Below are 15234 nucleotides of genomic sequence, written 5' to 3'. Positions count from 1 at the left end.
CAAAACAAAACCAGAAGGTGAATGTGGACACCGCCGAAGCTGGAGGGTGCGGCTCAGGACGTTTTTTCTGGTCCACGGGCTTGTGCTGCTGGAGGAAGAAGGGCACTCGTCTAGCTGGAGTTTTGGGGACCAAGGGGCATCAGGAGGGAATTGCACCCCAGTTGTAACAGAGGGAATATGGTCATTAAGTGTCTGTGGATGCGGATGCACAGGAAGGGCACGGGGACTGCACGCAGGGGACCCCAGAGGAAGGAGCCGTTTGGGGGACAGTATGAGACTCCATTGGATGTGCCTGTGCGACATGGCGGGGGGGGGTGGGGCGCGTCTGCAAGGGCTTGGGACCGGAGTGGGGACCTGCGGCCTGCAGACCACGTGTGAGGAGGGTCTCGCCTTCTGGGGGTCATGGAGGGAAGGGTCAAGGCTAGGAACGTGCACAGCCATCCACATTTACAAGGTGGGGAGACTGGATGACCTGCAGCCCAATGTTGTCTGCAAGTGATTCCATTTTGTTCAATTGGGTTTTAACATTTTGGAAAAATAGAGCCTGATTCTTCACCTAGGTGTGGGAGGATGCAGCACCACTAAGGTGACAGAAGGTTAACCTTTGGTTATTCTGTTTTAAACCCGCTTGTTTATGGACAGGGCAGGAAGGAGGGATGCCAGGGGCGCTAGAGTGATGGGCAACAGGCGGGAGCGCCCGTGGGCCTTAGTCACACTCCTCTCTTGGTGCGTGGATGGAGAGGCGTAAGAGGCCTTAGGTGGGATGAGGCGACACAGGACGAGACAGGACAGGGTGCTGACATCCAAGCAGCAGTGAGTGGGCTCGAGCAAGGAAGGCAGAGCTTCCCCCCTGCAGGGGACCAAGCAGCAGCGAAAGTTATCACCTGCGGGAGTGTACAGGGTGAGACGGTCACTTTTATTTTTGTAAACCTCGCTCTCAGTCCTGGACCACGTGCTTTTCTGTCTCAGTGGGCATCGTCTATCATTTTACACTGGCTGTGAGGCCACCCTCTGTGTACCTCCAGGAGGGCAGTGAGGGTCTCTGCTTCTGCCCACCGCTCTCTGCACAGAGACGGGCATAGGCAGTGCTCTGTAAGCGCACGTGCAGGCTCTTAACCACTGAGCCGCCAGGGAAGGCCCTGAACTGATGTGTTTTTAACAAAGAGTTATGCTGGGGTTTTAATAAAAAATTATACATTTTACGGAAAAAAATAAGGGGAAATACCATCTGAAACTATGTCTATGCACGTGAATGAATATTCACAAACATGTAGCCCGTGCTCACATCTGTGTGCGTCTCTCAGGTCTGTGTAACATGAGGAAAGAGTCAGCATTGGCAAGGCTGCAGAGAATGTTAACATACTGGAATAGAGCCCTTTCCTTGGGGACCCAGGACCGCCCCACCCTGACGGGCCCTCACGGGCCACACCCGCACCCAGACCCACACAGAGCCTGCGGGTTGGCAGACACGCACATGGCTAGGTGATCACGCTGGGACCTGCCACCTACTACCATCACACGGGATCACCTTGACCTCCAGGTCACCCCAGGAAACAGCCCGTGAGAAACACACTTATTTAAACTCTCTTCCACTCATCACCCAAGAGCGGGTGTAGACAGCCGAGAGCGTGACAGACGCCCACTTTCCCATCTTGCCTCGGCCCCGTTCAAGCTCTGCAGGGGGACCCCCTTTGCTGGGGCCGTCCCCTGTCTTCTGAAAGCTGCCTAGGAGGTGGGGCCGGGACAGGGACAGAGACGGGTTTGCACAGCCAACAGGTGAGGAAGGAGAAAAACAGAACCCTGAGCCACGGCCCAAAGTCTACACGGACCCTCGGAGTGTGTGAAGAGCAGTGGAGGTGGGGCACAGAGCCCGGCTCCCAGGGAAGCCCCTGCGGAAGGGTTATTAATTTTTTCTGTACACGTGATTGGGGGCAGCACGATCAATGGGGTGTAATTTTACACTCTGAGAAGTTCACATATAAATAAATCTGTGCCACCTTTCATCAGGCTGCTGTGTTAATTTTTACAAAGGACAACACACGTCTAACCTTACGGGACAACACACGTCTAACCTTACGGGGCAACACACGTCTAACCTTACGGGATGCGAGCAATTCCTTCTTCGAGTTGCTATCAAAAGTCACTCATGTCAGAAGGGGGAGGCTGGCCCTTCTGATGAGTCCTAGAATTATCTGGCCGCATCTGTCATTCTGGGGGCAGGAAAAACGGTGGACTTTCAGTTAGTGGTGAAGTTGTCAAGTGTCGTCAGCCAAGTCCACCGGGCGACGGGGTCACGGGCGGCCTGCTGGAGGGGACGTGGCGTGGGGTGCTCCCACCTGGGCGGTGCAGGAGGCCCCGTCTTCACCAAGCAGCCCTAACCCTCAGCAAACTTAGGGTTCATGACTGTCGTGGTGGCGCTCTTGAAAAGGGGGTTGTCCTGGTGAGAAAAGCAAGCGTGACTTGTCAGCGCAGGGAGGAAGGCGCTGGGCTCCGGGGACGAGCTGCGAGGGTGGGGGGAGGCAGGCTCGCGCTCCCGTGGGCGTGCCCTTGGCGCAGAGGGTGGAAGGCGCGCCTTTGCGGGGGCCCCGGGGCCACTCACGTTATTCCACTGGGACTTTAGCTTCTCCTTCTCGAAGCGCTTGTACTCCCTGAGGTCACTCAGGTGGGTCAGGACCTTCCAGATGCCCAGCAGGAGGATGCCGACGAGCACGACTCCTGCCACAGTGCTCCCCACGATGGCGGCGATGTTGGGGCCCTTCACGCACTCTAAGGCAAGGAGGCACACACACCGGGGCGTCAGGCCCGCCCCATCCCTGCACGGTGTCGGGGCTCCGCTGCTGGCTCTCAGCGACAGGTAGTGAGCAAACTGGCCCTGGCCCCAGCCCCGGCCCCCAGCCAGGGAGGGTGCAGAGTTGGGCACAAGGCCAGGCCATGTGGTTCCAAATGAAATTGAGAGGCCCTTTGTTCACGGAGAAGGAAAGGGGGCCGAGGTGGCCAGTAAGTAACCAGGGCCAGACCCTGGCCTCCCACCTGGACAGCCAATGACCCAATCACCGGAACCTAGCCTAACCCACGTTGGATCACAGTGTAGGGGTGGGCACTCTCCTCGTAAAGGCATTCCCAGGGGAACCAATGGCAGCAGCCTTGGGAATGAGGAGGGTGGGGTCCCAGTGCCTGAGGGGCTGCACCCAGCCTCCCCCTGAGCTTGGGGGAGGGGAGGCTCTGGACTGCAGCATGCCCGCGCGGCGCCTGACCAAGGCACGATGTTCAGCGTGAGCCCGTCTGCCCGGCTCGTGGGCACTGGGGTTCACAGGCACTCCCCCCGCACCATCCTGGCCTCTCCAGGGAACCTCCCTCCCTCACAGAAGTGGAACAACTTAGCCAGCACGCGCAAAGCCAGACCTGACCCCACACGTGCCTGTTAAAACACCCGGGGACAGCTGTCTGCACCAGCAGGCTGGGCTCCGCCGCCCTGGTAACAGACTAAGGGCTTGGGCCCTATCTGCCTTCCTGGGGGTCCTGTCGTGGGGAGGGGAGCCGAGAGCAGGTCTCAGTCCTGCAAGGTCCCCGGGGTGGGCTGCTGTCCCACGTCTGCTGCACTCACCCCAGAGGCCGGCCTCGCGGCCTGTGCCCCACCCCCGCAGCCTTTCTGAGCAGTAAAGGGGCGGGGGTACCGAGAGCTGGTGTGTCCACACGGCTCCCTGTGCTGCTGCTGTAACCCTCAAGCCCATCCCCTCGTGGGTGTGTGGCTCTAACTCCCCGCGTCCCACACACGCTTTGCCATTGTCCACTCAGCCTACCTCCTCGACACTGACCTACTCTCCGTCCCCACTTGTTGCCCTCCCTCCTGATCCCACCCAGAGTTCCATCCAAGGGCAGGCTCTGTCCACGCCGCCCCCAGGACCCCAACCCAGCCCTGCTCAGTGCCCGGACTGGGCAGTAGCCCTTCCCAGGTCTGCGCCCGGCCTGTGAGAGCACAGCGCACTCCTCTGAAAACCGGCTGGCCCTCTGGTGTGTCTGGGAAGAGACGTAAGTCCAACCCCTCCCACCCCACCCCTGCCCCAGCCCCCGGCCTCACGGGGGCCCAGTAAGAGCCCAGCCCAGCACCTCTGACCCTCTCATCCCCTGGTCTCAGCTGCAAGCGTCCTCCTCAGAGAGACCTTCTGACCTCTGAGACACGCCCCGCCGGCGTCTTTACCCCTGGGAACCGGTTCATGTGTCCCCACCCCGTGTCCCGGGAACCTGTGAAGACAGAGTCAGCCTCTGGGTCCCTGGCGAGCCGGGCGGCGGCACCTGGGGAAGCCGGCTCCGGCTCCGCGGGCCGCTCCAGGGCCAGGGCCGGATGTGGGTCCGGCGGCCCCCATGGTCCCCCGGGCCGGCTCTCGGGGCTTGCGCTCCAGGCCGTGCTCAGCGCCAGCGCTCCGGGCAGCGACCCTGCGGGACAGCCGGCCGCCCCGGAGCAGGGCGCACAGCGGGCGGGCTGAGCGGTGCGGGGACCGGTCCTGACCCCACCCGCCCGGGCTCACCGCGCGTGTCGTTCACGTGCACGTCGTATCTGTCCCGCCCCTCGCGCTGCAACAGGGTGTAGGTCATCCAGCAGCCCTCGGAGTCGCGCTCCTTGCACGTGCGGCCGGGCAGTGGCTTGGACAGCAGCTTCGTCTCCCCACACGCTGTGCTGCAGTTCTTGGCGAAGGGGCCCTGGTCGAACTTCAGACACTCGGCGCAGTTGCTGCGGGCGAGGCGCGGCGTGACCGCGGGCAGGAGGGGCGGGGGCGCGGGCCGCCCGGAGCTGCGGGGCCGTCCTCAGCGCCCCGCGCCCCGGGTCCGGCCTGACGGCTGTTCTCCCGGGCCACGGAGGCGCGAGGCGGGCGGGGCGGTGGGATACTCACGCGTAGCGGGCGCAGGGTGCGGGGCAGCCTGGGCACTCGAGGCACAGGGGCGGCTGGTAGCCGGGGTCGCACTGGCACACGTTGCAGCGGCACCGGCCGCGGCCGCTGCACTCGACGCCATCCAGGTTGAGGCAGCCCTTCGTAGACTTGAGGCACTGGCACGCCGAGCCCTCGTGGCCGTCGTGGCACCTGCAGGTGCCGCAGAAGCAGAGCCCTCGCTCTGGAAGACAGGGGCCCCCGCAGACTCAGCCCCGCCCGAGCCCCAGCCCCAGCCCCGATCCGCACCCGCCCCCCCCCCCCCCCCGCCGCAGGGGCGGCTGAGGCTCCACAGGTTGGTCTGTCCCCCGCGCTCACTCTCGCCCCCGCAGACTTGGCCGTCGTAGCGCTCGCAGTTGACGTTGTCACACTCGCAGAACTGGCCGTAGATCTTCTTGTTGGGCACATCGCTCGTGTGGCACACGCACTGCCCGCAGATGCAGTCCCCCAGCCCCGAGCAGATGATGGAGCCGTTGTCCTTCCGGCAGCTTCCCTCCAGCTCCTGGCTGCTCCGGCCCTGCGTCTGGCACTCGCAGTTCTTCCCCATGTAGCCGGCGTCGCACCTGCATGGGGGATGTGGGGTCAGGGACCTCCCGCGCCGGCTCTGCCGCGGTGCGCCTGCGCGGGAGGTGGGGCCGCGGCCTCACCTGCAGACTCCGCACTCCATGGAGCCCCTGCCGCCGCAGAGGCTGTGGTCCCGGCTCGCGTCCCGGCACCGGCACTTGCACTGGGGGAGGACCCGCACAGTCACCGTGTCCGTGAAGCCCAGCGCCCGGATGACGAATGACTGCTCCTGGATGCACTCTGTGGCTGTGACCTTCACCTGGAAGGTGATCTGTAATGGGAAAGCAGGGCTCAGGTGAACATTGGACCCCGGGCACACAACCCTGCTCCCACCTCCTCCCTGGGCAACGTGGACAAGGGCACGGCCTAGCAGGGTGAGGGTCAGCGTCCTGGGCTCCCAAGCACGGAGGGGACCGCCTCTGCTGGGCCCCGGGGGAGTGCATGTTGGTGGGGGGAGGGAAGGACATGGACGCTCCAGGTGGCTCCAGCACTTGGGAGGGGAGATGAGGGAAGAGAGGATGAGAGTTGGAAACTCAGAGTCAGAGATGCTGGAACATGTCCCCCAGCCCTCCCGCAGCTCCCACACCCACCATCCTCTGGTGGCCTGGACTTGGGCAGGGATGTCTTTAGAATACTTTTTTTTTTTTTTTTGCGGTACGCGGGCCTCTCACTGTTGTGGCCTCTCCCGTTGCAGAGCACAGGCTCCAGATGCGCAGGCTCAGCGGCCATGGCTCACGGGCCCAGCTGCTCCGCGGCATGTTTGATCTTCCCAGACCGGGGCATGAACCCGTGTCCCCTGCATCGGCAGGCGGACTCTCAACCACTGCGCCACCAGGGAAGCCCTAGAATACTTTTAATCTCACATCCCTTTAAAAGAATTTTAGAGTGACTCTGTAAATGATGTATATTTTCTCCATGTATTCTGTCCTGAAGCCTGGAGGCTAAGGTACCAAAATCGCACAGGAAGTCCTAGGTTCTGCATGTGGGGTTGTATTCTGACCCCGAATGCCCAAGGGGAACCGAGTGGGCAGGGCAAAGTTCCTGCCACTCACACAGCACTGCTGCTCAGCCAGCACTGAGCTTCAGGGGGCACCAGCTCGGCCATGGCAAGCCTCACTGCAAATCAAGGTGAGTGAATCTCCAACCCGTACGTGAAGACAGAGCAGAGACATCAGGGAAGTAAGCAATCAGTCACAAGATTGAATAAATTCCTGTCTGGATCACCCCGTATGAGGGGGATACATTTCACTAAAAAGTCACACACGTTTAGTAAGTCACATAGTTGAAAGAATTCCGATGTCGTTTAGAAATAAAAGCAAATATTTTGCTGAATATGAATTCACAGCTGGAGAAAGGAAAAGTTTAATTGTTTTGGTCACGACAAATTAAAAATATCAGGGACATAACTCAGTGCCTGTTTATAATCATTTGTGTGGCCCCTGCTTTAATGTGTTTGTCAAAAAACAAAAACACAAAAATCAAGAAAATCAAAGCAAAGCAGATGCCCCGTGTAGAAGGAACGCCCTTCTTAGGCGGGTGGCGCTGTACCCGGCATCTGCCCCCAAGGGGCGCTGCCGTCCTCGCGGCGGTCGGTGTACACCGGGCCGCGAACAGTGTGTGTGGATTTTCAAGGGAAGGAACTGGACCCGCGGTGGACTGGACCCCGCCTCTTGCTGGTCCCTGTGAAGCCGTGTGCCGGGGTGCACCCTCCCTCGCTGTCCCTGGGGGAGCCCCTTCCAGAGGCCGGGAGGGAGCCTCACCGGCACGTTGATCTGGACGCCGTCGCAGTCCCCTCTGGGCTGGTCCACCTTCGATACCCCGTTACTGCAGAAGGAGTCGTAGGTGACTTTCAGGGTGTCAGGGAGTGTGTTGTGATCCAGAAAGACTCTGGAGGACAGTTTCTGTGGGCAAAGAGCACCGTGATCAGGCTCATCCCGCTGTCCCCGGCCCTTCCCGCCCCTTCCCGGCCGATGGCCGGCACGCCTCTCATCCCCCTCCCTCCACCCGTGTGTCCACTGAGAGCTCCACGGGTGCCGGGTCCTGCACCCCATGCCGCTGGTGGCAGGGTTATCCATGCCACCCCCCCCGAGACAGGCCAGTGGAAGGGACAGACGTGGAGACAGGTCACAGCCCTGCAAGAATGGGAGCTTGACCGTCCACCCACCACTGAAACCCCAGTGCGTGGCACAGGGTGGGAGCTGGAAAAACTGTCTAAGTGAATGAGAGAGAGCGAGACAGACCGTCAGACAGGAAGAGAGACAGAGAAACAGAGATAGAGAGAGACAGAGAGGTGAATGAGCCACTCACTGAAGGTGGCATCGTCGGTGCAAAGACAGAGCTGCCCCATGGGCAGCATCTGGAGTTTGGGAGGGCCTGCTCGGGGTGGGGGGTGGCTAGGGCTCCAGGAGGGTACGAGCAGCAAACGGAGCTGCCTCAGTGGGGCTCTGACTCAATGCAGTGTCATAAGTGCTTACTGGGTGCCCCCAGCGAGCTGTGCTCGCGAGGCCAGCAGACCCTTTGGCTGGAAGAGGGCCTGATGCCTGTGTCCCAGGGGAGGCACGGAGGGCCTGGGGTGGCACCTACCACACCATCAACGAGGAGGACAGCTGCCCTGGGGAAGTGCCCGAGGATGGCCCACAGAACGCAGGGGCTCTCCTCTCCAGACCATCCTCCTGCTGGCCTGCAGCACGGCGTCTTGGCTGACTACCCGGGGGACACTTACATTGTAGGCGTTCTTAATAAGCTGGACTACGTTGCTGGAGTCGTCTGACAGCTCCCCGACTGCAGACTTGGGGATGATCTCCGTGAGCTTCTGTCAGGGAAGAAGACAGGTGGGCGTGGCCAGAACCCTGGTACCAGGACACCTCAGCATCCACCCAGTTTTGTAATAACACCCCAGAGGGTTTCCTTCCTGCTTGTGAGCTGGCTCAGACAACCCTGCCCCTGACTTCTTACTGTATTTAGGTAACACAGCACGTGGTCCAGTGTTGTGCAGGCAAACGTTTAACCACTGGCTCTCAGGAAGCACACCCTGAATTGCAGCGTTTGCCGATTTCCTCAGTAGAAATGCCCCACCCTTGTTGATTTCCCAGCACTGAAGGCAGAGCCGGGAAAGTGTGCCTTGCCACGGTGAGATGCCACCCCAGGGACTTCCCTGGCGGTCCAGTGGTTAAGAATCTGCCTTCCAATGCAAGGCACACGGGTTCACTCCCTGGTCGGGGAACTAAGATCCCACACGCCACAGGGCAACTAAGCCCGCGTGCCACAACTAGAGAGCCCACGCTGCAACGAAAGATCCCACGTGCCTCAAGATCTGACACAGCCAAATTAAATAAATAAATAAGTCTATTAAAAAAAAGAAGATGCCACTCCATCACGCAGATGTGATAGGCACAAACAACCCAAGGGCACAGGTAATCGTGAAATGTGGCACAAAACCAGGAAGCGATGTGTTCTGAGCGTGTGAGCTGACATAATCTAACTTTCACAATGGCTGTGTGTTAAACAACATTGTGGCAATTGGGTCTGGCAGGCGGGGCCGGCTGGTCCAGTGGCACCTCTGGGGTGGGCAGGCCGGAGGCCGAGGTCATGCAGACAAGCCTGGGGCAGCCTCCAGGGAACATCTGTGTCCCCTGCCACCCTTAGCTTAGCCCATCTTTCACGGGAAATTGTACCATCACTTTATCTTGCAGAACCAAGGGTGGGTCACGTCCCTGCCACAAAGCCCTGCTGTGACGCCCCAGAATGGAGTCCAGGCTCCTCCACAAAGCTCATAAGGACACACAGCCTCGCCACCCCACCTCCGGCCTCTGCCACCCTCTTCTCTCCTCCTCAGCCTCGGGACCCCGCCAGGGCTCGGAGACACCCCTGGCCACCTGCTCTCCATTCGGTGCAGAAGCACATACTGAGGAGGGTCCACCGTAAGCTGCCCATACAGACTCGGGCCTCCTTGACCCCTACTCGCTAGGAGTCCCGGGAATGGGGTCAGGAAGCTAAGGCTCAGAAAGGCCTGTGACCTGCCCAGGGCCTGGGGTCCGAGTCTCCCGTCTCCAGCTTCTACCCCATCACCACACTGCCTTCTGGGACACGACCCCTGCACCTAATAGCAAATCACTGGGACCTGCTACCACCTGGCGAGGAGGAGACTGTCGCGTCCCGTAACACGGTCAGGGACACGGCAGCTGCGAGGCCCTGACTTGCCAGCGCTCGGGCAGCTCATGTGGGCGGGTGGTCTCTCAGCGGCACCCGGCCACCAGCTTTGCTGTCCTTGTGGCTTGGCCAACGCCCACTGCCAGCCCCCGGGGGGTCTTCCGGACACCCGCCCCTCCTCCCTCGGCATCCCCTGGGAACGCTGATGGCAGGCGCGGCTGGCCCCACTGGCAAACGCCCCACACAGGCACAGCAGGCCACAGGCCTCAGCAGGAAGGGGACCAGGACTTAGGGAAGGACAGGGGCCGGGAGGCGCTCCCAGCCCATCGCAGCCAGAGGCCACCACGCTGAGCCCGGCAGATGAGAGCAGGGCAACTAAAACAGCCCCACAGTGACTGGGAGAAGGAGGAGGGATGAGAAACGCTCTACGACAAAGAAACTTCCCCACGAGAATTCCATGCTACAGAAAAATTTAGTAAGAACAGCAATTCAGAAAAGTCAGGACAGACCCAGGTCTCCTGAGCCGGGAAGGAAGTGCTGTCACAGCTGCTGGGGGGCCCGGGCGCCTGCTGGTTATGGGGGTGTTTTCCTCGCAACACTGAGCCGTGCGCTTGGGATTCCAGAGCCCTCCTGCGTACACCTTACACTGCGTGAACAGTGCTGACGTGCAAACGTATGTGGACGCAAAACAAGGAACTTTCCCTGACATGAAGAATGGGGTCTGCAGACCCAAAGGGTTTCGTTGAGGCAAAACCACGATTACTGAAGTGCAAGGACTTGTCAGTGTCATGCGGCCTCAAGAGGTCTCAGCTCCTGAGCAGCAGCGCTCACCCCCCGAAACGCGGGGCCGCCGCGTGGCCACAGCCCACGCACCCAGTACAGAAGCAGAACTCAGGCTGCGGTCACCCTGGATTTGGTCACCATTCGGTTGCGACGCCTCTTCCTGCTGGATTGCTCAAGCCCACTTACCTCGTACGTTGCCACCATTCTCTTGGTCACAGCAAAGATGGGCTGGATGTTGCTTTCTGCCAGTTTGTGCGCCAGCTGGCCCACCGATGGGTAGTCCTAGAGAGGGGACCCCCGATCAGATGGCTCCCAAGGCTGGGGACAAGCCATCCAAGCTGCCTGTCTGCTCCTGTCGGCAGAAGTGACGGCCCAGGGCGCAGAGGCTCCGCCTGCCTCCTGCTGTGATGGGGCCGTTCCCAGTGACGTTCACAAATGCTCGCAAACACGTAAGATGATGGGATTAGGAGGGAAACTGACAATATTGAAATATACTCAAGAAAATATTAAAAGCTGAGAAGTGCTTCCTGATCAATGCACTAAAAAAGAAATCCAGTGGCAAGTAACCGCTCCCAGACACTCAAAGCGGAGGAGTGGTGAGCAGCGTTTTGCGGCGTCCGCACTGTGGGGCGCTGGCGAGACGCCTCTGACTTCTCCTGGAGGCGACATCTCAGACGCTGCCCCCAGCACAGTGGCACCTATTTTCACAACCTCAAGATGTGCGCAATTTCGGGCAGAGGCTCACCGGAGCCTCAGATGTCACATCTGTCCTGTCCCAGTCGGTGGGCCCCTGAGAGCTGCCACCAACACCCACCTCGAGTCTGCAGACTGCAGGTGGAGGACCCCAAGGGTCACATCTCTAAAGTCCTCTGCAGTGCCTGGGCTTTACGATTCCAGGGTGCCGAGCATCATCTCACAGCAGCCCTGGACCAGAGAATTCTGACCTCTTGGTGCCATTCAAGTGCTTCCCCCAGAGCGAGGGCCCCTCCCCACCCCTCTAGACCCCGGGCTGGCAGTGAGCCTGCCTACCCCCCCCCCCGCCCCCCAAGACACCGCCGCACTCACGAATTCGTTGCTGCTTTTATACATGTTGTCCTCCAGGTGGCAGCGGCCGTCGTTGGGAGTGAGGATGGCGCCCAGCTTCCCGTCTCCCGCAAAGTGGAAGCCGTCATCCGTGGCAAACACCAGCAGTCTGGTGACGTTGCGCCAGCCGATCTCCTCCTGACAAGGAGAGGACAGGGTGACCTGCCTCAGCTTCCCCAGACTGGGGGGGCCAAGGCAGAGCTTGCCGTGCTGGCCTCGGGGCTGTGTGCTCCCCACTCCTGGGTTTTCTGGGGGGGGCAGGAGGACCAGAGACAGGGCCCAGCGCCCAGGGGGGCCCGAGAAGTGTCTGTGGGACGACCAGCTCCCAGATGCCCAGGTGAATATGCGTGGGACACCGAAGGGACAGGAATGCATGTTTACATTTGCATACTCTGTGGCCCAGTCAGCTCGGACCTGGGACCACCTCCTAAGGGGACACTCCCAAAGAAGAAAAAGTACTTAGAAATGTTTATCTCACTGCAAACGCAGAGGAAGGAGCCCACGGACACCGTGATGAGGGGGTGACAGAGCCAGGGCACACGCGCATCGTGAACCGTGACATCACACAAAAATGAAAACGTGTGTCTGCGATGCAGGATGGTGCTCCCAGGGAGCAGAGAGGCTGGAGGACTGGGGTCCGGTCTGTGAAGGTGGCAGGACTGCGTGGCTAAACACGGGTCGATGTGTTGCAACACATCACAATACAGCGGCAGGACAGGACCATGTGGCGGGGGGTCAGCAGGGGGCAGGGGACGGCCGGCACCGACACTTAAGCCACATGACTGTCGGGGAGCCTGGCCAGGACACCCTCTGTTCCTTGAGGGGCACTGGAAGTAGGAGTGATTCTACTGCAGGAACCGCCAGGGTTAGGTGGCTCAGGGGTCTTCCTTAACAGGATCATTTCCTTGTATTTAGGCTTCAGAAGGTTTGCACAGGGTCACAAGCTGCTAATAGTGGAATCTGTGGGTGTCGTGACGGAGGCCCCCAGGTCTGGAGAAATCAGGGCAGGCAGGGGCCTCACCGGGCACGCGGCGACTTGCATCATGGCGTCCAGTCCACCCTCGGGGGCGTCCAGGTTTCCCGAGATCAGCTGCTTCCCGACCTCTGTCTGGAACTGGTTGGAGTTGTCGGTGAGTTTCAGCACATGCCGAAAGGCGAACGGGGCCTGGCACTCCTTCTCCTTGTTGGGGCACGGGTTCCGCAGCTTCTCGGGGTGCGTGTTGACAAAGGGGAGCACCGTCTTGTCCACGAAGGACCCGAAGCCTAGGGGTCGGGCAGGCTGTGAGCCCCGGCTTCCCCACCTCATGCCAGAGGGCAGCGGGGGGGGGGGGGGCGGGCTGGGGGCGGGGAGGAAGCAAGGTGGCTCTTGGGGGGTTGCACCAGGGACACTAGGTCTGGAGCCCTGGTGCCCTGCCCTCGGGACGTGGGGGCACAGAGGTGCCCAGGGTGGGGGCCTGGGGGGTGTGCAGGCAGCAGGCTGGCTGGGGCTCAGGGGAGGAGGGAGCGGGCAGCTCACCGATGCGGCCGGACTCGGTGATCTCGTTGAGGGCCCGGAGCAGGTCGCCCCCCAGCTTCTTGACGTTGATGAGGTCATCCAGCATGGAGTATGAGAGGTCCATCAGGTAGTAGAGGTCGATGGGGTAGCCCTTGGCCCGCTGGAAGGTCACGTTGAACACAGCCGCCTGACCTGTGGGATTTGGGAATCGCGGGAGAGTGAACGCCACCTCATCTAGCGGGGCTCAGGGGCACTGGTGCCCCCTGCAGGCCTCGGGACTCTCATGACCCCCACTCTGTGAGGCCTGCAGGTAAAATGCAGGGCGCCTACTCAGATTCGAATTTCAGATAAAGAGCACACTCCCAAATAGAAGACTATTTGGGCACAGAGATACTGAAAAGTGTTCGTTGTTTATCTGGCATTGTTGCAATTCAGATCCACCTGGATCTCCCTCGATCTCCCCGGCAAGGCCTTCTCTACCACCAGCCAGCAAGCAAATCCGTCCCGTCCCAGCACGGGCTCCCTGGCCACCCTGGGGATACCCCCCTTCCTCAACCACATCCCCCTGGCTTCTGCGCTTCGCCATCTTAATCACCACGTGTACCTGTAATTACTTGTCTATCTGTCAGTACGAATAGCCTGTGTCCCCAGCTCCCAGGATGGTGCCTAGCACACAGCTGGTGCTGGACAAAGACGTGAGGACTCGAACTCCGAACCGAGTCCCCTCTGCCTGGCCCATCTTCCAGCACCAGCTCCCACGTGTGGCCGCCCCAGCCCTGCCCAGGCCCGCCCGCCACATCCCTCGCTGCTCCACCACGCCGCCTTCCTGAAGGGCGTTTCTCGGAGTGCTAACAGGGAGCCATGTCCTGAACCTGGGTCAGTGGTCAAGTCAGGTGGGCAGCACTGATTTAAATGGTTACTGGGGTTCCTTGGCTGCAGGACTTGTCAGAGCCTTTACTTTGCCAAGAGTACCTGGCCTTCTGAGAGTGTGACAAATGAGTGCTTTCCAGATGGTTTGTTCTCCCTTGTAAAAAGGACACAGAACTCAGGGTTAAAAGAGAGACTGGGGGGTTCCCTGGTGGCGCAGTGGTTGAGAGTCCGCCTGCCGATGCAGGGGACGCAGGATCGTGCCCCGGTCCGGGAAGATCCCACAGGCCGCAGAGCTGCTGGGCCCGTGAGCCATGGCCGCTGAGCCTGCGCGTCCGGAGCCTGTGCTCCGCAACGGGAGAGGTCACAACAGTGAGAGGCCCGCGTACCACAAAAAAAAAAAAAGAGAGACTAGGCACCAGCCGCAGACGGGGTTCTTGGGGGCACCCTCCCCGGGGCAGAGAGAAGAGCTCAGACTGGTTCCCAGCAGTCCCAGGGCCTCGCCCAGCCCACCTGGCTGTCTGACCTGGACACATGGGATACGCGGCCATCAGGGGCTGGCTCACCCCCAGCCGAGGCCAAGCCTACCTGGTCTCAGGTAGAGCGTCACTTTCTGTGGGGACAGCTGCTTCTGGCCCCCCACCTGGTCCTCCTGGGTCGTGGCGTGGCTCCTGGGGTCGATGATGTCATCCGCCGCGCAGCCCTTTGACAGCAGCTGCTCCCGCGTGTCACAGCGAGTGGAGTCAGGCTCCCCTTGCCCCGTGAAGTTCTGGAGGAGCCAGGGGTCAGGGGTCAGGGGCAGAGAAAAGATGGGAGCCCACACTGTGGGTGCTGTGCGAAGCTGACCCCCTCATGTGCACCGGATTCAGGTCTGGAGTCCCGGTGGCAGCGGGACGAGGCAGGGGCTGGGCGGCCTCCAGAGGGCCTGTTCACGAGGCTTCGCATCCCAGGAGAGCCCGCGAGCGGGCAGAGGCGACTCAAGAACCAACGGCTCCAGCCCCAGGTGGAGCCACGGGGACTCTCCGCGGCCCACGGAGCACCTGGCCCAGGGTTTTCAGGCCCTTGGGCAGCGTCAGCAGCACCGGACGAAGGAGGGAGTGGTTCCCTCCCAAGGGGACGCGAGCGCCCCCTCGTGGCCCACGTGTTAGCCCCCAGGCACCACGCGGATCCGGAATACGGGCCAGTGCTCTGGGCCAGGCAGCTCAGAAGGAAACAGGCCGGAGGGGAGCGTGGGGGTCCTGGGTCTTCCCTCGTGACCACTGTGCCCCCACGAAGGGCCCCTGGATGTGGACACGGCAGGGAGAGAGAAGCGGCCACATTCGGAGGGTCCTGCTCTCGGCTTCCTCCGACCAAAGGAGGCTCGGAAGA

The 15234-nt window shown here is 61.0% G+C and overlaps 1 protein-coding gene across 1 annotated transcript in view; it reads right to left on the bottom strand.

Annotated features, from left to right (window-relative positions):
* Window positions 1-1925: 1925 nt before the first annotated feature.
* The window catches only part of ITGB2 (integrin subunit beta 2), a 34591-nt gene continuing 21282 nt past the window's right edge, over window positions 1926-15234 (bottom strand). The window contains exons 5-17 of the mRNA XM_022597030.2: window positions 14455-14635; window positions 13021-13191; window positions 12526-12767; window positions 11487-11642; window positions 10608-10703; window positions 8212-8301; window positions 7250-7390; window positions 5573-5760; window positions 5244-5488; window positions 4890-5109; window positions 4527-4729; window positions 2600-2766; window positions 1926-2437 (exon numbers count right to left, since the gene is read on the bottom strand). Coding sequence (XP_022452738.1) covers window positions 2375-2437; window positions 2600-2766; window positions 4527-4729; window positions 4890-5109; window positions 5244-5488; window positions 5573-5760; window positions 7250-7390; window positions 8212-8301; window positions 10608-10703; window positions 11487-11642; window positions 12526-12767; window positions 13021-13191; window positions 14455-14635 — 2163 coding nt within the window. The 3' untranslated portion in view covers window positions 1926-2374. The remainder of the gene's footprint in view (window positions 2438-2599; window positions 2767-4526; window positions 4730-4889; window positions 5110-5243; window positions 5489-5572; window positions 5761-7249; window positions 7391-8211; window positions 8302-10607; window positions 10704-11486; window positions 11643-12525; window positions 12768-13020; window positions 13192-14454; window positions 14636-15234) is intronic.

The sequence above is a fragment of the Delphinapterus leucas genome, chromosome 4 (assembly GCF_059928025.1).
Source record: "Delphinapterus leucas isolate spDelLeu-1000000601 "Yukka" chromosome 4, BTC_Dleu_Yukka2, whole genome shotgun sequence".
Lineage (NCBI taxonomy): Eukaryota > Metazoa > Chordata > Mammalia > Artiodactyla > Monodontidae > Delphinapterus > Delphinapterus leucas.
The sequence above is the reverse complement of the archived record's forward strand: the minus strand, read 5'-3'. Positions and strand labels throughout refer to the sequence as shown.